The sequence below is a fragment of the Trichomonas vaginalis genome, chromosome VI, assembly GCF_026262505.1.
Source record: "Trichomonas vaginalis G3 chromosome VI, whole genome shotgun sequence".
NCBI classification, from domain to species: domain Eukaryota; phylum Parabasalia; order Trichomonadida; family Trichomonadidae; genus Trichomonas; species Trichomonas vaginalis.
Window position 1 is genome coordinate 7,742,175 of NC_067208.1, and position 20,267 is coordinate 7,762,441.

Consider the following 20,267-nt stretch of genomic DNA (forward strand, 5'->3'; position numbering starts at 1 on the left):
TATTTCTTTGATGTTTATATCGTCTGCCTCTCAAAAGTTTCAATAGTTCTTTCAAAACTTCATGAGGTGCAATGACATATGAGTTCACTTTTACAGGTTGTGTTCGACCAAGTTTAACATTATACCTAAAGCTTGACAAATCTTCTCCTGAGTTTTAAGTTTATCTTTAAGTTGTTGGTAGTCGTTTCGAATATCTGCAACAGAACTTAAGTCTCTGCTAACTTCAGGGTATGTTGGTTGTTCTTTTACAGGAAACTATTGTTATACCATCTTCGTCTTCGTATGGTTTCCCCACTTCAACATCTCTTTCTTTGACATTGACAACAACACTTTGACTGTTTGTTTGAGTTGGTGAATTTAACTTCACATCTGCCACCGCCATTAAACCTTTTGAAACACTTACGCTTCTATTTTTCGGAAAATGACATTTTACTAAGAATAAAAAGATGGACGTATTCGAGTATCTCTTCGAATTGAAGCAGAACAAAGTTTACACACACAAACAATACAAATACATTGACAGAATAGTTCTTTATAACAAACAATGGTAAATGTTATAGAATAGCAATATTTGCTGAACCAAAATATTTTCATAAAGCAAAGAAAGTTGGTATAACCGAGATGGTGAAAGTTCTTGAAGCAGACAAAAATATAACAACAAAACTGACCGATATTTCTAAAGGTAAAGTTTATATCTTACAATTTTATGTCAAAAACTGGCGTACTGTCAATATTTGACGGAGAGAAGTCAGTTCAAGAACAACTTACTGACCTGCTGCCAAAATCTGCTCGATGGAAGCTGTCGTTATCCAATCTGAGGAGCCCCAGCAGGTTTTTCGAACGAATCTTCAAAAGAGCATTTCCGTGAAAAGTGCTATTGGTTTTGTAAACTTCTTTGCTCTCAGTTCATCTGGACCGTCTCTGTCACCAGTATATTGTATTTGTACAGTACCAACAGTTGAAATACCACCCATAAAGTCTTCTGAGTCAGCAAATGGAATGCCAAGCCAAAAGTTTGAACGGTCTCCATTTGTATATTGAGTTTTTTGACCTCCTGTATGAGTCCATACTTTCACATATGGCATAATAGAACTTTGCATTTCAGGTTAATGGTTGTTGTGAAGTTGTTGTTAAAGTTCATAGCATCTAATGTCAAGTTGTATGACCTCATATCCTCAACTTAGAATATTCTTCTCTTGGATATATTTGCCATCTATGTTTATATGGTATTTAATACCAGGGTTGTAGAAGCAAGAATAGTCATTTATAGTTCGTCTGAACAGTACAAACATAGTATCTGCATGTTTCATTGCAGTTGTTAAAGCAATATCTGTTCTTGCACCTGGGTCAGCACTTTGGTTTCCAACTTCACCTGCAAAGTCTTTGACAGATATTTGGTGTATAGGAACATAAGTGGAACTGCAATATATTTGGCAGCTAAAGCATTTGAAATATCTGGGTCCAACATATAGACTGCAAGTCTGCTTTCTATTCTCTTGCATTCAAATTTTTCGCATGTGAACTTAACTGGGTCCCAAGCATCTCCAGCAGCATTGAAATAATAGTTTACTTCAGTGTTGAGGTTTGAGAAACCAAAGTCTAAGTCAACTTTGTTTTGCAAAAGTCGGCGAATGACGTTTATTTGTTCCCACTTACGTCTGTAAGAGTGAATGGGTCCTTGCGTTGGTGCAATGACTAAGTTATTTTTGCTTGGAGTAAGTTCGATAGAAATTTTTCCTGCCAGTTTGGCAAGTATTTAAAACCTGAAGATGAGGAAAGATGACAAAGGAACTCTAAGTTTCAGTTTTACTTTGGTTACTGCTGCTGCAGTTTGTCCAGAAAGGTTAACATAAACTCCTGGAACGTTAGGGTCAAGTCTTCTTATTTTCTCAATGGTGGCATACTGGTCTGTTTGTTCTCTAGCTTGTGGTTGTACTGAGTTTCTCAAAGCGAACCATTCATAGTTTGCCCATGTTACTGTTTGAACTAAGTCAGAGTTAGAATATATCTTATATCCCATGAAAACTTCTGGAGCATATTGGTATCCGACATAGAAAATTCCATTGCAACCTTTCTTGTCAGACAACTTGGCAGAAGGTTTATTTCAATGTCTTGTTCCACGTATAAGAATGAGTTGTCAATAGAAATAATATGAAACTGTCGCAAGCAATATCTACTGTTGTTGAAGAACCTTCTCCAAACTCACCTACGTTTCCATAAGAAACAGCAGTTGTATATTCGTAAGTTCCAGGAACTATTTCTGACCTTCTAATGGCATTGTCGCATTCGTTATACCATTCGGAAACATTTCCATTCATAGCATCCAAAACTGTTGGCGTTATATTCTGAGCGGCGTACATTTCATATGAGTAAAAATATAGAATAGTTGGATTTATATGTCATAATAGAACCCACGTGGACCAAGCTTTACTTTCTTCCTGACTGAGTTTTTAACTCTTCTTTTTCCTTCATTGCCCTCTGCTTGAAGTTGTTGCATCTTTGCATTATCATCTAGTATGTTGCAAATTTCCCATGTCCTTTTTGCCTTTTGGCTCTGGTCGCCCATCTCAGGTAACCTATATCCTAGAAGAGTTTGTCATAGTCTGTATTTGAGTCTTCGCGTATTGTTTGCATGACTCTTTCCTGAGTTTCTGGTTCAAGCTCTTCAAACAGTGCCTGTCCATATGGAATATGCTCGTTTCCAAATATATGTTTTTGTAGCCATTCTGGTTTTCTTTCCATGTTAAACAATATCTTTTGTGAATGGGAAAGCTTTTACCCAATCTTTCAGTCTTGCGTCGTTTATTTCTGTAGTTGGTTTTATTTTGTCAAGGAACATGTTTTTCAATACTAACATTTCATTTGGTACTGTCCATTTGAGTTTTCTTAAATATTCATCCCTTCTCATTTCATTGTCTGCAAAGTAAGTTTTATGACATTTTGTAAACTTTCATTTGCAAGGTCATGTACAATAGGTTCTCTTCCTTCTCCCTCCCTAACTTTCTTTCTAAACTCTTCACCAAATATACCATCTCTATGGTTCTGTGTAGTTCTTTGAGATAAATGTTCTAGAACGTCAGGTGTTATATTTCCATCAGCCATGTTCATTTCAATACTGGTCCAAAATATCTGCATCTTTCATATCTTTCAATGGCATTAAAGCCGCGCTGAAAATACCAGCTATATCTGGTTCACCATTCACTTCCATTGCGTCTACAACTTCTTGGAATTGTGGTTGTAAGTTTATGAACCACCTATCCGGATTAGCTTTATGACCCCATCTCATTGTAGTTCCATCGTCTGCAGAAACAAAAGTAGGTTTGTTTCCATATTGGTTAGGTTCTGAATGAACTTTAAACAATGTTTCATTTCTATATGTTTTCTTGAAATTTAACCTTTTATCTTCACCGAGTTCATCCGAAGATTGAACGTTAAATGCTCGTAAGTAAAAAGGGTTGTTGTATTTGTGTACATTTTTTTTCAGTTCTTCCATTCTATGCTGAATATTTTCATCTGGTGCTGGAGTCTTTTGTATGTCGGCAAACATTTTTCGATATTCTTCTACTATGTCAGCCGAATTTTTTTTAGACTCTTGGAAATATTCCATATTCTCCGCATACTCTTGTTGAGGGTCAAGATTTTTCGGCTGTTCCAAATCTTCATCTAGTTCTGTGAAGTTAGTTTCCAAAGGAGTGACTTGTTCGTTTCCTTCAGGCTCTTCTAGCTGTTGTTGCTGAACTATTTCTTCCATGTCTGGTTGTATCTGAACTAGTTCTTCCTGTGGAGTTTCTTGTACCTCATCTGCTGGCATTTCATATATTCCGAGACCGTTTTTAAAAAGTTCCCTATCTAAGTCATCCGGACTCATAAACCTTTCTTTTTTCGTTCCGTCTCTATTTTTTACGCGTTTCATGAAGAGAGTTGAATTATCATTTAGCTCTGACACCAAATATCTTGGAGTAAATTCAGTCATGTCATTTGGATGATATGCTATTAAATCATATCCCTTAGCGAGCTTGTATTTTCCAGGTTTGAAATTATATCCCATTTGGTGCTGAGCCATAAAGCTAAATAGGTTCGGGTCAGTATTTCCTTCCTTGAACTTTCTAATAGCTTCTTTATATCTGTCACTAAAGTCAAGAGTATCTGGGTAACCATACTCTTCCTTAAGCATTTTTAAGAATTCTTGGTTTCCTTGTTCTCTACTTCTTTTATGTCCTTGCTCTGTTTGTGCTGGTTGTTGTGCTGGTTGTGGAGGTGGTTGCTGTGCTGGTTGTTGTGTTGGTTGTTGTGTTGGTTTTGGTTGTTGTTGTGGTGCATGCCTGTGTCTATGTCCATGTGACGATGTAAATGTGTTAGGTAGTCCTGGTGCAGGTGCTTCTCTTGGAGGGTTTGGTGGTATATAAGTTCCACCAGCTGGCACATATGTTCCATCTGCAGCGTAATGTCCTACCTGACTTTTCGTTTTTAAGAAAGCATTTACTAGGTCTGTTTTGGTCTGTTGTAACTCTTTTTCTTGACTTTTCACAACAGTTGCTCTAACGGCGTCATAGGCACTTTGAACTGCCTGTCTCGTTGCTGCATCTGTTATTTTCGTCATATTTTGTGCTACTTCTCTTAACTCGTTGTCGAAACCTTCAGACTTCAGTTTCTTTCCAGATGAGAAGTCGTTCACTAGTTTCACCTTACTATGAAGAGCTTCGAAGGCGTTCTTAAAGTCAGCATTTGTTAAAGCTTCATTTGAACTGTCTTCATCCGCTTGTATTTTTGTCCTTATTGACCCTATGAGTTGGGCTGCTTTAGCGTTGGCTTGGGCATCTAACCAGTCATTGTTAGCTTTTATATATTCTGCGCTTTTCATTGCCTTTTGCATGGCTGCGTCGTTATTTTTACTTTCTTGTGCTAAGTTTTCATACTGTACGGTTTGGTTTTGCAACTGTAAAAGTTTTTCTGCCTTTACATTTGCTTCAACTTCTTTTTTATACTCATCGCTATCCATATATATGTCTTCAGGGCTTTTTGTTTTATCTCTTCATCTTTCAGTATTTTATATTGAGTAGTATGGTTTTTCAAATTTATGACATCTTGTTCCATTTTTGCTACTTCTGTTGCTTTTTCTGACACTTTTTTCGCATATTCCTCTGTACTTAGTTCTTTCAGTTGTTCTTCTTTCTTCTTTTTCTCTACGTTTAACTCATTGAGTTTCTTTGTGTGTCTGTCATATTCGAGTTTCTTTTCGTTTTCACTTATTTGCTTCTGTATGTCTATGTTTGACTTTTTGACATCTGATATTTGATTTTTGAGTGAACTCAAATTCATTTGACTTTGAGGGTTATAGGCTGTTCCGTCTGCAGCTCCACCATAGCCTGCCATTTTCGCTAAAAGTGCCGCTCTTAAACCTCCACTCTGTGCACCAACAACTCGGTTTAAAAGCATAGGATTGCTTGACATTTGTTGCAACATAGTGGGGTCATTCATCATTTGTTGTTGCAACTGTTGTTGTGGTGTTAGTCTTACTATTGGATGTTTCAATGCTCTCTTCCTCTTACGTATATTCTTACGTAGCTTACGTGGCATTTTAAGTGAAGTTAAAAAGCGTCATTTGACAGATGTTTATATGACACTTTTTGTTCAGCACAAAAAACTACTCGGTCAAAGTGTTGTCAGTTTTGTAAAATAACCGTCCTATCTCATTCTATAAGGGAAAAAGGCTTCTCAAAGTATACTTCCTTGGAACGCCTGTAACTTTTCCTGTAGCGACGATAGACCCTTACTTGTCCGAACAAAGCTGTACTATTTTGAGTGCTCTACAAAAAAGTCAACGGCTACGACTCTCAAAAACCGTTGTGTAAAAAGTTTTACCGTTGGACAAAAAAGTATATATAGAAAACAAAAAACGTTTATAGTTCATTCAATATTTGAGATGGAACGGTTTGCCAACGGTAACTATTAAATAAAATAAAAAAATAGAGGGGGTTACCGTTGACGAAAACGGTTTATTTTAAACTTTTCTATGAGTAGTCCGAAAAAAACAGTTCATTTTTGTCTAATGGCATTCGCTAGCGTGTTCGCTCCAAATTCACCTGAAGAAATTGCTTGCAAACTTTCAGCACCCACAGGTTTAGAGCCTCAATATCAAACTGCAGCATCTACACATTCTCCAAGCAGAACAGACAATTCACTCAATCCAAAGCCACTTTCACTACCAAAAACAATACCAAACGAGCTCCGTATTACAAAGAACCACAGCAACGCTGAACTACGCAAAATACTACTCAGATTGTCTGAAGAATACTTCAATTCAAAGCCAGAAGAAAGAGTTCCTGCAACTTTTAACAAAGAATATTGAACAACTCAACAAAGTTCTTGCAGACTTTACCAAACTACAAAAAGAAACACCTGACCCATTCGAATTAGGTGACACAATTGTCAACTATTTTCCAACAATAACAAAGATAATGGTTGACAGAACTATATGTCAGCTTATTGAAAGTCTTCCACCCAAAGCTGCAAAAAAAGTCGAACAGTTTTGGGTCGAATTCAAATTAAAGAGTTATGGATATCAGGATGACGAAGAAGAACGTGAGTACGGACAAGAAACAGCAAAATGGCAATGTCTTAGCTCACTCAACCCCAAGTTCAAACCATTATTTTACTCAGACAACAACACAATTCAAGTACGCAAAATTGCTATTCATTTCGTTAACCAAGCAGAAGACATTGAAGAAGGAGACTCTATCTCAGTTTATGTTTGCTACTGCAAATTTTTCAAGGACGAATTTGGAGGACCAATTCTCATGCATGTCTTCAAGCCACGTCAGCAACTCTACGTTGAAACTGAAATAACACTCATGCATGGAATGTATCTCAAGTTTGAAAGCCAATTGGAAAACACATACAACATTTGGCTTTCATACATTCAGTTCGATACACCAGATGACTTTGATGTTGAAGAAGAAGACTCTACTCAAGAAGATGAACCACAAGACTCAATCCAAGAAGAGTCCTCCGAATTCACACCAGAAGACTAACAATTTTCCGAATAAAAACTTCATTTATACTAAACATCTTCGGGGCTAGAAGGCACGAAGTGCCTGGAAGCCCCACTACCTTTTTTTTTTTTTTTTTTTTTTTTTTAACTATTTTATATAAAAATCAAATTCAATGATCTTAAAAGCGAAGGATAAACCTCAAAATTTACGAATATAATGAGTGGGAATATAATGCTTATCTATCATAAAACCATATGAAATATCAATTTTTGCTTTACGCCTAATTTTTGACGACAATTAGCAAAAAATGTTAAATGTTAACACTCAGTCCATTTGAATATGAAAAATAAAATTGACTTTGATTAAATGTTTTTATTTATCATGCAATTCTTCTTGCGACCAAAGATTTGAATAAAATTTCAAAAAATAAGATAGCTTAAAAATAATATACGGTAGTGTTTACTAATAGATGAATAGTATATAAATTCTATTAAAATGGATTTGATCCAAAAAAATATATAAAATTTGATCATAAATAAAATCGTTTTAAATTACTTCTTCATTTAAATTATAACAATTATTTTTGATTTTTATTTATCATCCACATTCAAATTTGAATCTTATCACAAAAGAAAGACCACTTTTATGACTACTGCCAAATCTATAAGCAGAGAATGGCTATTTGAAGCTAAAAGAAGAATAGAAGAAGGTGAATCTTACAAAAGTCTGGGAAAGGAAGTTGAATTGGAAAATGGTAATGTTGTAAGACGAGTTACGGAAAGTGAGGTGAACCGAAAAAGTGACACTTATTTGGTCGGATAAATTCCCTATATATTTACTTGTCAAAAAAAATCAGACTTTTTTTGCTTTAAAAAATTTATAAGTTAATTATTGAGAACGAAGGTGAAAGGAAATGGATATCTCTTACCTTTCATTCCCTCGAGAAAGTTCAAAAACTTGGGTGCAATCAGTTCTGATTGCACCCAAGTTTTTGAACTTTGTATAAGGAATTGTTGGCTATGATGTACTGATCATGAATCAGTACATCATAGCCAACAATTCCTTCGCAAACAGCGGGAAACTTTGTCTGAATAGTTTAACATTCAGACAAAGTTTCCCGCTGTCAGAGAGGGAATGGAAGGGTAAGAGGTATATATTCATAATGTATACCTCTTACCCTTTCATTCCCTCGAGAAAGTTCAAAAACTTGGGTGCAATCAGTTCTGATTGCACCCAAGTTTTTGAACTTTGTATAAGGAATTGTTGGCTATGATGCACTGATCATGAATCAGTACATCATAGCCAACAATTCCTTCGCAAACAGCGGGAAACTTTGTCTGAATAGTTTAACATTTTGGAGAACTTATACAAAGTTCAAAAACTTTGTCTGAAGAATTCTTCCATCTGTTAAAGGGACATTTTGGAGAACGGTTTCGACGTTAATACCGCTTTGAATTTGTTGATTAGCTTGATTTAACCATTCTAAATCAATTAAATCGAAGATTCTACCACTCATTGGAAAATTATAAGTTTTGAAAAAAACCGTAAATCATTATTGAATCTAAAAATATTTATGTACAAAAAGTCGGTATATATTCTATAATTATTTAAAATAATGAAAAAGTTGATTTGTGAATCATTGAAATATTAATGCTGTTATATATATATCAGATGATATAAGATGATTTTTTTAAATAAAAAATAAAATTTAATTTTTTAATTGTTAAAATAAGAATAGTAAGCTTGACAAGTAATTTAAGTTTTTGCTTTGTAAAGTTATTTGGTTGGCAAATGCATTGTGTCACTTTTTGTTTGAGTTCACTTTCCGTAATTTGTCTTATGATAGTAAAATTAAATTGAATGTTGCCGAAAATACAATAAGAAGAGCATTTCAACTTCAAGAAATCAAATTACCAAAAGTTAGTCGCGGCAGAAAACCAAATCCACCAACATTTGAGCAAAAACAATTAATTAATTCTTGTGTTTCACAATATAAAGGAGGAATTTCAAAAACTTATTTATTGATTAAAAGGTTTCAAAATATTGCTCAAAATCCCGATTGTGAGAAAGAAAAAGAAGAAATTGCAAAAGAATTTGAAAATATAGAAGATTTGACAAAAGATCAAATTTTTGATAATTTACAAAAAATAAAGCATCATCAAGTGGAAAAATTTATGATGGAATCAGGTTTATCTTCAAAAAGAGATTACAAACCAGCAGATCCACCTACCAAATATCGTGCCATATCAAAGAATTTGATATGCACTGCGATATTCATTACCTTTCACGGTAATGTTTCTTTTCCATTTTTTGCCATATTGGATGATTATGACACGTAAAGTTCTCAAAACTAAATTATTGAAAAACAAGTCTTCCAACTCAACAGCGAAGGTTTTAAGAAAACTTTAGAGGAGTTTATTCCTTACTGCATCTGGACCGATAACGGCGGTGAAACCGCGTGAATTCGGCCAGGTTATGCAGGAAAACGGAATAGTTTGGAAGCACACCTTGCCGTATATGCCAAGACAGAACGGCAAGGTGGAGCGCCTGTGGCCAAGCTTAGAAAAGTTTTTGCCAGACGAGTTGGATGATATTCAACAAATCAAGGACTCAGTTCAGCAGTTCATTGGAAAATACAACAATACACCACATTTATCTCTCGATATTAATCCAAAAACGAATAGTAATTACACTCCTAACGAATTATTCGAAGTTTCAAAATTTTTGGTACGAGCCAGAAATGCAAAAATGGGAGTTATATATCAAAGACGAATGGGTCTTAGCAAAATTTGAATAATTACATCATTTTAAATGACTACTAAACGATTTTATTTATGATCAAATTTTATATATTTTTTTGGATCAAATCCATTTTAATAGAATTTATATACTATTCATCTATTAGTAAACACTACCGTATATTATTTTTTAAGCTATCTTATTTTTTGAAATTTTATTCAAATCTTTGGTCGCAAGAAGAATTGCATGATAAATAAAAACATTTAATCAAAGTCAATTTTATTTTTCATATTCAAATGGACTGAGTGTTAACATTTAACATTTTTTGCTAATTGTCGTCAAAAATTAGGCGTAAAGCAAAAATTGATATTTCATATGGTTTTATGATAGATAAGTATTATATTCCCACTCATTATATTCGTAAATTTTGAGGTTTATCCTTCGCTTTTAAGATCATTGAATTTGATTTTTATATAAAATAGTTATATATTAGAAAATAATATGAGTTTATGTGATATTATTTTTCAGAAGATTTCATTCTATATGCCTATGAAAAGTACTCTCAAAACTAACTTTTTCCTAATTATAATTAAATCTAGAATATTGTATTATGCTTAGTATTATTTCATTTTTCTCATTCAATTTAGAATTTAAAAATGTCAAAAAATTGAGAGCTGTCACTTTTGATGAATTTCTGTTTATTACAATTACAAGTAAATTTGATGATTCCTTTCATAAATTATTTTGATTTATCGAATTTGAGTTAAAGTGTGGATTGCATTGTCTATCCAATGTATATAGCATCTTTTATAACTATGTGAAGAACAATCATGTCTTATTTGTCATTTTTCCTTCTTAAATGAAATACTTCAAGTTAACATGAGCAAATTTCATCATTAATGACAATCAAATATTTAGAAGATTTAGACAAGAAATAGTGCAAAGAATTAGAATTAACATAAAAATAGGTCAGGTAAGTGGGGCTTCCAGGCACTTCGTGCCCTCTAGCCCCGAAGATGTTTAGTATAAATGAAGTTTTTATTCGGAAAATTGTTAGTCTTCTGGTGTGAATTCGGAGGACTCTTCTTGGATAGAGTCTTGTATTTCCTCCTCCATTGCTTCTGGGAAGAAGCCTTCTTCTGGGTCGAAAACATATATAATGTGTCACTTTTCACAAATTATATATGTTTTCATGTTTTGTCACTTTTCTGTCACTTTTCGGGTAAAAACATTTTTATTATTATATATAAATGAATTTTACAAAACCACCGTTACTGTTCTTTGGAAATAAGAGTATATGTAAAGATATTATATTGAGAGAACTTAAGAAACTACCGAATGGTCTAACATTTGTAGATTTGTTCGGTGGAAGTTTCTATATATCCCATTTATGTCATACAATATTCCCAGACTCAAAGATTATATGCAATGACTTCGACAACTATATGGACCGTCTCAAACATATTCCAGACACAAACAATATATTGAAAGAGTTAAAAGAAAAGATACCTATAGGTAAGATGGAACGTATACCATTAGATAAGAAAAATATTGTGAGAGAGGTTTTGAAAAAAGCAGAATATATAGACTGGGATAGTATATCTGCTAGACTATTATATAGTGGTGCTATAAGAGTTCATGACATTGAAACACTTATGTCAAAAGTTTTATATCTTAACTATACAAATGTTTTCAAAGAGGACATAGAAAAATATATTGAGGGTATAGAGTTTGTGAGATGTCATTGGACAGAGTTGTATGAAAAATATAAAGACAAGGAAAATGTTTTCTTTATAGTGGACCCGCCGTTCTATAACACATGGGATTTTCAATACCAAGTAGACTGGACTTTGAGAGACTCTTTAGAAACTTTAGACGTTATACATAACCATCCATGCTTTTACTTTACATCCGATAAAAAGTGGTTTGGAAACCGTTATGAGATGGTTAGAGGACATACATGACTATGAGTTTATATATGACAAGATAGAATATGAGAGAGGTCCTATAAACTGGAGAAAGTGTCACAATAAAGAAATTTTATTAGTAAGTAAATGTGGTTTGAAATAGGACTACTTGTTTTAGGTTTTTTCCATTGTGTCATTTATTTATTTGACGTGGCAGAAAAGTACAGAGAATATGAAGATGAACCAATGCCTGCAAATGTTCAGTATATGTACTCGTAAGAGATATTTTTATCTAATATTAAATGGACGCACAGAACTTAGCGAATGCACAGCAACCTGGACAACCAAACCCAGAGAATATTCCAAATGAAGTTAGAATACAAACTGCAATGGCAAACTATGGTCAAGTGCCAACAGATGTTACAAATGCAAACTGCCATGTCAAATGACGCTGCGTTAGGTTTGCCACCATGGTATGCAAATATGAGATGGAAAGAGTTTTATACAAACCCTGAAGTGGGATATAAACAACTTTATGCAGATGACGCGAACACAGGAGTTGACCAGAATATGTTTTCTACCAGAGGAAAACAGAATGTATGAGCTCCAGTTAAAGAATGCTATGAACTCAACAGGAAACGTAAGAGACTAGGCGGACATTAGATTTTTACATATAGTAAAATGGGTTTCTTCAGTAAGATAGGAAACTTCTTTCGAAATGTTGGAAGAGGTATATGGAATGGAATAAAATCTGTCGGAAGAGGAGTATGGAACGGTGTCAAAAATATTGGTAAAAGAGTAGGTCAGTTTGTTGGTATTATACCTAAAGACCCTGAACCAGAAGAACAAGCTCCTGTTATACAACAGCCTGAACCTGCACCACAGTCTAGTTGGCAACCAAATCCAACACCTCAACCGTATTAAAAAATTATATTTTTTATCGTTTGATAGTAGTTGTATATGAAACTAAGTTCTAAGTAAAACGCATGGTATAATGGAATTATTCTTTTTCTTCCATCTGTAGTAAACCATACTTGAAAGTCTGAAATACTTCCACTTGGTGGTTCGTATAACTTTGTAGGTTTTTCGTAAAAGTCATTTGCCAAGCATAAGAAAGAGTTTTGGGCGCCAGAAAATGAAGCATGAACTATCACAGCATCTTGGTCGAAAACATCTTTAAATAAATATGGTTCATCTCTTGCATATCGACTGTAGATATTTGCTAAAGGAGGTTCAACTTTCTGATTTAACATTCTTTGCAAATAATACCATGACATTGCAGTGAATTCTGTATATATTTGTTCGTCTTTATTTGGATTGTCTTCGTAGATTTGAAATGACACTTGTGAATTTTGTTTGTCATATACAATTCTCACATAAAGTGTGCTATTGGTATTCTCATATTCATCAGCATATTTTGCATAACATGAATTTATTTTATCTTCTATATTTTTTAATGCAGTCTGTAGAGAAGATGAGAGGTCAACTTGTATTAGCTCAATTTCTTCCCACATTTTTCGTTTCCCTTCAGATATATAATCTATATGAAACCTTACAATAAATGGAAAACTTTTATCTTCTACAGACACAAACTTCATTCTACGAAAGCCAATAGCTTTTGTGACGGATGGGTCTCTTAACCATCTTAATGGGTAGTCAAAACGATAGCCTTCATGCTTTACGGTATCTGTCTCAAACTTTTGACCGACATTAGTAAAAAGTTCATCTAATGGTTTAGTTGTAGCAACTCTAGAATTTTCTTTTTCTATTGGAAGCATATTTTATCTATAATAAAAATGTCAAATGAAACAGCGTCTATGAGAGAAATACAACACAACCGACAACTCATTATGCAAGCTCTAAATAAGAACACAACAAACTTTTCAAACTATTCTAAGATATCTGAGTCATTGAAAGAAGGAAACTTAAAACTGACAATAAACCCTATGACAGATGAGTTTCTATTTCAAGACAATAAGAACAATACTGTCTGTATAAATCCAACAAAAGGAACTTTAAACGAGAAACCTATAAATGAACTTCTTTTGAAAGCAGATGTTGACACAAAGCTGACAAAGAATATGTAGACGATGCAATAGCAAAAGAAGAAGAAAGAGCTAACAATGCTTATGCAACAAAAGAACTTACTCATCCTGAACTAGCAGACAAAACATATGTTGACAATAAAATGTCAAGTGAAGTGACAAGAGCTGAAAACGAATATTCTAAAAAGACTCATATACATTATATTAACCAAATACCAAGTCTTAAGGAAACATTAGAGACAAAAGCAAATAAGACTCATACACATTCTATATCTGATATTACAAACTTACAAGAAACCTTAAACAGGAAAAGTGACGTTGGACATACACATACCATTGCAAATATTACAAACTTACAAGAAACCTTAAACAGGAAAAGTGACGTTGGACATACACATACCATTGCAAATATTACAAACTTACAAGAAACCTTAAACAGGAAAAGTGACGTTGGACATACACATACCATTGCAAATATTACAAACTTACAAGAAACATTAGAGACAAAAGCAGATAAGACTCATACACATTCTATATCTGATATTACAAACTTACAAGAAACCTTAAACAGGAAAAGTGCCGTTGGACATACACATACATCTTCTGAAATAACAGACTTAAACGTTAGCCTTGAAAAGAAAGCAGATAAAACATATGTCAATGAAATATACCAAAGTTTGATAGGAACAAAAAATATTGAAACTATTGTTGGTGACTTTTCTGTCAATGAAGAATAAATATTTTAGATGGCAGTTGGTACAGTCCTTAGAAAATGGTACACGGTATAAACTCATTCCGAAAAATAACAATGAAATGTATGTAAGCTATAAAAAGAATGATGGTACACAAGTTAAAGTTCCATTAGACAACAACTGCTACTTAAACTTATATGGAGACGAACAAAAGAAATATTTAAGAGTTTATGAAATGGCAGATATGACATTGCCTGACCCAGCTCCAGCACCACATTATTATGACTATGGAGATGACGACAGAACACCACATGTAGATGAACAAAAGCTAACATTATATTCTAGATTATTATAGATATAAAAGATATAATGCAATAGAAAAAACGAGAATAGTATATATTATACAGATGACAGAAATAAATATTATAGTCAAGATTTTACCTACCCTGAAAACATAAGATTATATTATAAAAAATATTCTGACACAAACCAGAAGAAACCTGAAATAGTTGCACTATATTTTAAGTTCAAAAAAGAGACAATCCTATAATATCTCATATGTTTGATTTAATGAACCAGTAGGTTCTTTTATACATCTATGGAAGCAAGAGGTCCTCAAGTAATGTTTGGTGTTGGTGCATGGGAACAAATAGTCGACAGGTTTTTGTATTGTGCAAACTCTTCAAAGGAAACAGGTGGAAGTAAAACGATTTCAGGTGAAAATTTACCTGCACACAGTCACTACATAGATTTAAGTACATCTCAAGCAGGTTGGCATAAGCATAGATATTGGGATTGGTCAGGAATGACAAAAGGTAAAGGATATGATGTTAAAGACGAGTTAAGTTTGCTATAAATTGTTACTGGGATGACACGCAGGGAGAAGGAAACCATACACATTTCGTTTCAGGATATACGCAAACAACGGGACAAAGTAAAGAATACATGCACCTTACATGACAGTTTACGCATGGTATAGAAATTGCTTAGTCGTCATTTCAACTTCTTTAGCATATTCGTCAGGAGTTGTCTTATATTTGTTAGGAACTGTCTTTGAAAGTATACCACCTTGAACTTTGACAAGTTTGAAACGAGGTCTGGCAATAGTAGTTTTATCTTCTGCTTGCAGTGTGTACATTTTGCCATGTTTGCCTAAAACTTCATAATATTCTCTTGTATACTTTCTTCTATTTTTACGAACACGAATGTGAGTACCTGTCGGGTTCCCATTGTTGTCATAGTCAATAGTATTTTCATATGGGTCGCGTTTAGGTATTTCTATTTTTACTTTGTCACCTTTCTGAAGTTTGAAGCCCGGCATTCTTTCTTGTTTGTCTCTTTTGACTAAATTATTAAATATATAGTCTTTCTCTAAGTCAGGGTTGTTTTTCATTTCTTCGGGGAGTGGTTTCCCAAACCTTTTTGTTTACGGTTATTGTAAATATTTAAAACTTGTCTCATCTTTGCCATGGGAGAAGTGTCTATATTTGTCGTCATATGACATTTCATTTGCTTCACCACCTTGTGGTTGGTTTAAGTCTCTTAACATTTTTATACAACCGTCAATGACACCAAGAGCAGAATGGTTTTGGTCGACAATGAAATATTGGTTTACATTTTTTGAACGCAGATAGTTTTTTACATCATCTGATTTGAAAGAACTTTCACAGTCAGATGTCAGTTTTGTTGGATGGTATTTGTCAACGAATATTGTCAAAGCAGTTTTCACATCTAAAATATTTTTGGACCATAATGGTATGGCTTCACAGTATCTTGTGTTTTGACCAACAAATATTAACCAGTATGGAGGTCCATCTGTTCTAACTCTCGGAATGTTTTCCAAGATATCCATAAACCAAGCATTTGGTGTTGAACTAAAGATTTTTATCATGAGTGCTTTCTTTGTCGCTTTAGAAACATAGGGGTCCTTGTTTGGATTCGTCATTTTTTACCCTATAAGAAATGGGTTTATTTGGCGCATTAGCAGGAGTCGCATCCAGATTTTTACCCGCAGTGGGAACAATAGCCAGAGGTGCATTTGGAATTGGAAGGAAGATTTTGAGTACATTAGGTATACTTAAAGAGAAAGCACAACCTATTATACAAACTGTACAGAAAGGTTGGGATGTAGCACGAGATGCAACAAATCTTATTCCAAATCCTGAAACAAGAGGAAAAGTTCAAGGATGGATGGACAATGTAGGAAGACAAGCAGGAAACTATTATAACAAAGCAAATGACTACTATAACCAAGCAGGACACTATATGGACCAAGGTGAAAGATTCTTTAACAGAGGATATAACCATGCACAACAGTGGGTAAACAATAACCAACCGCAACCACCTCAAACTTGGGGAATGTAAATTTTTTACTGAGATGAAATGAACAATACAGCATTGAGACAAATGAGTTCAAGATGGATTTGTCGGCTTCCAGCAGTTACACCACGTGTTTGTAAAGTTCTTCCTATACCTCAGGAAGTTTTAGACCGACTTAAAAAACCTAAACAACCAGTTGAAAACAAACCAAACTAAAATTTTTTACTGAGATGAAATGACCGAAGAAGTTGAAACGGTAGATTTGACACCACAAACAAAAAGTTCAGAACCATTGTCAAAACCTGTCAAAGAACTTACAGATGAAGAGAAAAATTCAATAATAGAAAGTGCCAGGTCTGGAAATACAAACCCTAACTATAAAGTCACTTTTCATAGAAATGGAACGGCTAGTATCTCAAAAAAGAAACAGACTCTCACAAATAAAATATTGAAGTCTGAAGGAGCTTTCGAGACAACAGATGGAAAAGTTTACTTCACTGACCAACAGTTCATTATAGAACATCTCATTGACTTAGAGTCGAAATATTCTAAACTTTACAACAAACACAAAAAGTTGAAAGGAAAACAAAAACAAATGGCATATGATATTTATGAAGATGTTGACGACACAACTGTTCCTGCAAGTGAAGTAAAGTCAGAGGAACCGAAAAGTGACGAAAAACCGATAGAAGAAGAAAAACCAAAAACTGAAGATAAACCAAAACCAAAGTTTAGTTTCCAAACTAAACCAAGTCAACCTTCATTAGCTGGTATGGGTTGGCGTCAAAGACTTATGGCAGCAGGCGGTTATGTAAAGTAAAGAAAAAAAATTTTTTTATTTTTATAAAAATGCCCCCATATAGAATGGATAGAAAGTCTGCTAGAATAAAAGCAGAGTTACAAAGATATGGTTGGAGAGTTTCGAAGAATTTTAAATATAGGAAGGGAAGACCCATAAAAGTCTATGACAAATTGTCTGGTCTTCGCTACGAAATGGATTTGGAAACAGCACGTGCAAATTATCCAAACAGACTAGAGAGGTTAGAAGAAGAACGTCTTATGGACATGCCTTTCGATGTTAGTGAACCTCAAGTTGAAGGACACGACGGCTTTGCCAGATTCTACTGGAAACATGACGAACAATTGCATCCTTTGAGAAGGAAAAAAGGAAAAGGTGAAGACGCACATGCTCCCATGGAAAGAACAAGATATGCATATGAAAAGTATCGTGAAGTTAGAAGTCAAATTACATCTGGTCGAACCTTTACAGTAAACTTTGACGAAGGAAAGAACAAAGAAGGCTTCATGGGAGTACTTGCTGCAATTCAAGACGGAAATAAGAAAGGACACAATCTCAGATTGACCATAACAGATTTGGATGGTCACATTTACTATGCACATGGCAATGAACAAACAGCCGCAAAACTTCTTGACGCTTTCAAGACTACAAAGAGAGAACAAATGGTTGACTCCGACTCAGACATTTTGAATGCAATTGAAGGAATTGCAAGTGTCAAGTTCGAATGGTACCAACCTAACCCTCAAGCAGTCAGACAACATGCTGGATACTTCCCCTTCATAAATAAGTCTGACATTGACTTGACAAGGTATGGAATTTACAATTCAATTGAAACAATTGTCAATGAACCTTGCATTCTTACATGTCTCAGGAACTCTGGTCTTGTTACAGATCAGAAGATGAAGTATCTTGAGTCATGTGTGAAGACAAGGTACATTCTCAGAGGTCAATTGGCAAAAAATTGCACCGTTGGCAAATGTCAATATCCGAGTCAACATACCTACAGCTAAAGGTTCTTCACATGACGACTATGTTGTTGACAAAGACTTACCATGGTTGAAGATTGTAATTGTCCACAACCACTTCATGTTGAACGAAAGTCTTACAAACCCATTCTTTGGTAAAAGTAAGTGCAACATTGTCAGAGCTGTAAACATTCTTTTCGAGAAAGGTTTGTTGGAACCAATTCCAGATGACAAGCTGACAGAAACTTTTGTACCAAAAGACGAAACAAACTTTTCATTGTTAGCAAGACCAAAAGTTGTTCCAGACAAAGTTCTAGTACAAAAGAAGTACACAGTTCCACAAGGGGTTGGTATGTTCGGATACCAACCTGAACCAGAAGAACTTCCAATGAGGTTGCAAGAACTTCAAGATGCTATAAACAAACTTCCATTGAGACATCCAATTGACGTCAAATTGTATTGGAGAGCATCTGAGTTAGGTCAGAAGGTTTTATATGAAACAGGTTGCTTCGACGATGTTTATGAGATAACAGGAGAAGTTTCTCAGAAGATAAGAGACTCACTTGAATTTCCACAAACTGGACCAATTGGTTGCGATAAGTTCGACTCAGATGAAAAGATATACTATGTCGACCTTAACGCTGCATACATGAGGTTTGTCCAATATATTCCGACTGGAATTCCAAACGAAGATGGTGAGTTCCCGGGAAGGAACTATACAGTTGGAAAAGTCATACAACAACTGTATGATATTAGGAAAGCTTCAAACCCCAAACTTGCAATGACACTCAAATTGCTTATGAATTCGACATGGGGATATTCCATTAAGAAACCTCAAGAGATGAAGAGTAAACATTATGAGAAGGTCGACAACTTTGTTGAAAGGTTTTCTCCTTTTGTTTTGAAGTACGAATTCACTCAAGGTCAAAGTGGCTTAGTAACCACATTAAAACCTATTGTCGAACATTGGTCTTACCCTCAGTTCGCAAAGGCAGTCCTTGACAACTACAACAAATTCTTCTCCGAAGTCAAATCCAAAGTGAAGGTTTACTATGAGAACATTGACGCACTCATGACGAACGAAGAAGGATACAACAAACTTATTGAAATGGGAATGGTCAGTGAAAAGATGGGTCAATTCAAATTGGACAAAATTTTCACCGAAGTTCATGTCCTCTCCAAGCGTAAGTACTGGGGTGTTAAAGAAGATGGTGAAATAGTTAAACATTGCATGAAATAAAAAATTTTTATTCGAATTTGAATTAAAATGTGGGAATTCTTGGGAACGGGAAAGGCTTATTTACTTGAGGAACAGGTAAAGGTGGTGGAGGTGGAGGTGGTGGCAACCAGTCCATTTTATATTCCTTCCTAGCTAATTTCCGTTTAATTTCATGGTCGCCCTCGGAGTCTTTGAATCGGACAGGTCGAGTTACACCATTCTTGGTCTCAAACTCATATATAACCTGTTTGTCTGTATTTTCGTCGACTATGGCACGAGACACGAACATTGACCAAACGGACAAAAAGTGTCATTTCGGATGGTCAAGTAGCCAATCGCATTCGAGCACTTCGAAGAAGCCTTACGTTCCAAGGGAGAGGGTGTCTGGTGCAAGGCAGAGGTCATGAGACTCTACGAGCAGTACATCCTCAATGCCTGGGAGGACAAATCGTCCTTGAATTGGCAATTCTACCAACTCCTCTGGGACGACCTCCTACGCAACTGGGATAATGAAAGAGCCCAATTCAAAGGTCGGGAGCTAATTTTCCAAATTACCATTAATTGTGCCTACTTATCCAACTAAAAACTTA

At 34.8% G+C, this 20,267-nt stretch overlaps 13 protein-coding genes and 3 pseudogenes across 16 annotated transcripts, besides 4 other annotated features; 9 read left to right on the forward strand and 7 right to left on the reverse strand.

Moving 5' to 3' along the window:
- Window positions 1-7,137: part of a mobile genetic element that runs on past the window's edge.
- On the reverse strand, window positions 3,333-4,174 carry TVAGG3_0824620 (protein of unknown function, DUF4106 family; the record flags this gene model as incomplete). The annotated part of the gene is made up of 1 exon (XM_051248205.1): window positions 3,333-4,174. A coding segment is annotated over one exon (842 nt), but the record flags the coding sequence as incomplete, so codon positions are not given.
- On the reverse strand, window positions 4,177-4,434 carry TVAGG3_0824630 (protein of unknown function, DUF4106 family; the record flags this gene model as incomplete). The annotated part of the gene is made up of 1 exon (XM_051248206.1): window positions 4,177-4,434. The coding sequence occupies one exon, from the start codon at window positions 4,432-4,434 to the stop codon at window positions 4,177-4,179; it is 258 nt and encodes an 85-aa protein (XP_051083681.1).
- Window positions 5,148-5,577, reverse strand: TVAGG3_0824640 (protein of unknown function, DUF4106 family; the record flags this gene model as incomplete). The annotated part of the gene is made up of 1 exon (XM_051248207.1): window positions 5,148-5,577. A coding segment is annotated over one exon (430 nt), but the record flags the coding sequence as incomplete, so codon positions are not given.
- TVAGG3_0824650 (uncharacterized protein) lies at window positions 6,510-7,031 on the forward strand (the record flags this gene model as incomplete). The annotated part of the gene is made up of 1 exon (XM_001288972.2): window positions 6,510-7,031. A coding segment is annotated over one exon (522 nt), but the record flags the coding sequence as incomplete, so codon positions are not given.
- Window positions 7,138-7,904: 767 nt separating the features above from the next.
- Window positions 7,905-8,346: a mobile genetic element.
- A 9-nt stretch (window positions 8,347-8,355) lies between these two features.
- TVAGG3_0824670 (uncharacterized protein) lies at window positions 8,356-8,508 on the reverse strand (the record flags this gene model as incomplete). The annotated part of the gene is made up of 1 exon (XM_001285071.1): window positions 8,356-8,508. One exon carries the CDS (start codon window positions 8,506-8,508, stop codon window positions 8,356-8,358), a length of 153 nt encoding a protein of 50 aa, XP_001285072.1.
- A 1,890-nt stretch (window positions 8,509-10,398) lies between these two features.
- Window positions 10,399-10,435: a mobile genetic element.
- Window positions 10,436-12,319: 1,884 nt separating this feature from the next.
- On the forward strand, window positions 12,320-12,562 carry TVAGG3_0824690 (serine threonine-protein phosphatase family; the record flags this gene model as incomplete). Its single annotated transcript, XM_051248208.1, has 1 exon — window positions 12,320-12,562. One exon carries the CDS (start codon window positions 12,320-12,322, stop codon window positions 12,560-12,562), a length of 243 nt encoding a protein of 80 aa, XP_051083683.1.
- Window positions 12,563-12,566: 4 nt separating this feature from the next.
- Window positions 12,567-13,416, reverse strand: TVAGG3_0824700 (uncharacterized protein; the record flags this gene model as incomplete). The annotated part of the gene is made up of 1 exon (XM_051248209.1): window positions 12,567-13,416. A coding segment is annotated over one exon (850 nt), but the record flags the coding sequence as incomplete, so codon positions are not given.
- A 452-nt stretch (window positions 13,417-13,868) lies between these two features.
- Window positions 13,869-20,267: part of a mobile genetic element that runs on past the window's edge.
- On the reverse strand, window positions 15,362-15,924 carry TVAGG3_0824720 (annotated as a pseudogene). The gene has a single exon. A coding segment is annotated over exon 1 (563 nt).
- On the forward strand, window positions 16,338-16,739 carry TVAGG3_0824730 (uncharacterized protein; the record flags this gene model as incomplete). Its single annotated transcript, XM_051248210.1, has 1 exon — window positions 16,338-16,739. The coding sequence occupies one exon, from the start codon at window positions 16,338-16,340 to the stop codon at window positions 16,737-16,739; it is 402 nt and encodes a 133-aa protein (XP_051083685.1).
- TVAGG3_0824740 (uncharacterized protein) lies at window positions 16,758-16,910 on the forward strand (the record flags this gene model as incomplete). Its single annotated transcript, XM_051248211.1, has 1 exon — window positions 16,758-16,910. The coding sequence occupies one exon, from the start codon at window positions 16,758-16,760 to the stop codon at window positions 16,908-16,910; it is 153 nt and encodes a 50-aa protein (XP_051083686.1).
- On the forward strand, window positions 16,930-17,514 carry TVAGG3_0824750 (phage tail repeat-like family; the record flags this gene model as incomplete). The annotated part of the gene is made up of 1 exon (XM_051248212.1): window positions 16,930-17,514. The coding sequence occupies one exon, from the start codon at window positions 16,930-16,932 to the stop codon at window positions 17,512-17,514; it is 585 nt and encodes a 194-aa protein (XP_051083687.1).
- TVAGG3_0824760 (uncharacterized protein) lies at window positions 17,559-18,280 on the forward strand (the record flags this gene model as incomplete). Its single annotated transcript, XM_051248213.1, has 1 exon — window positions 17,559-18,280. A coding segment is annotated over one exon (722 nt), but the record flags the coding sequence as incomplete, so codon positions are not given.
- Window positions 18,393-19,026, forward strand: TVAGG3_0824770 (annotated as a pseudogene). The gene has a single exon. A coding segment is annotated over exon 1 (634 nt).
- On the forward strand, window positions 19,240-19,698 carry TVAGG3_0824780 (DNA/RNA polymerases family; the record flags this gene model as incomplete). Its single annotated transcript, XM_051248214.1, has 1 exon — window positions 19,240-19,698. The coding sequence occupies one exon, from the start codon at window positions 19,240-19,242 to the stop codon at window positions 19,696-19,698; it is 459 nt and encodes a 152-aa protein (XP_051083689.1).
- TVAGG3_0824790 (uncharacterized protein) lies at window positions 19,721-19,966 on the reverse strand (the record flags this gene model as incomplete). The annotated part of the gene is made up of 1 exon (XM_001278681.1): window positions 19,721-19,966. One exon carries the CDS (start codon window positions 19,964-19,966, stop codon window positions 19,721-19,723), a length of 246 nt encoding a protein of 81 aa, XP_001278682.1.
- On the forward strand, window positions 19,997-20,260 carry TVAGG3_0824800 (annotated as a pseudogene). The gene has a single exon. A coding segment is annotated over exon 1 (264 nt).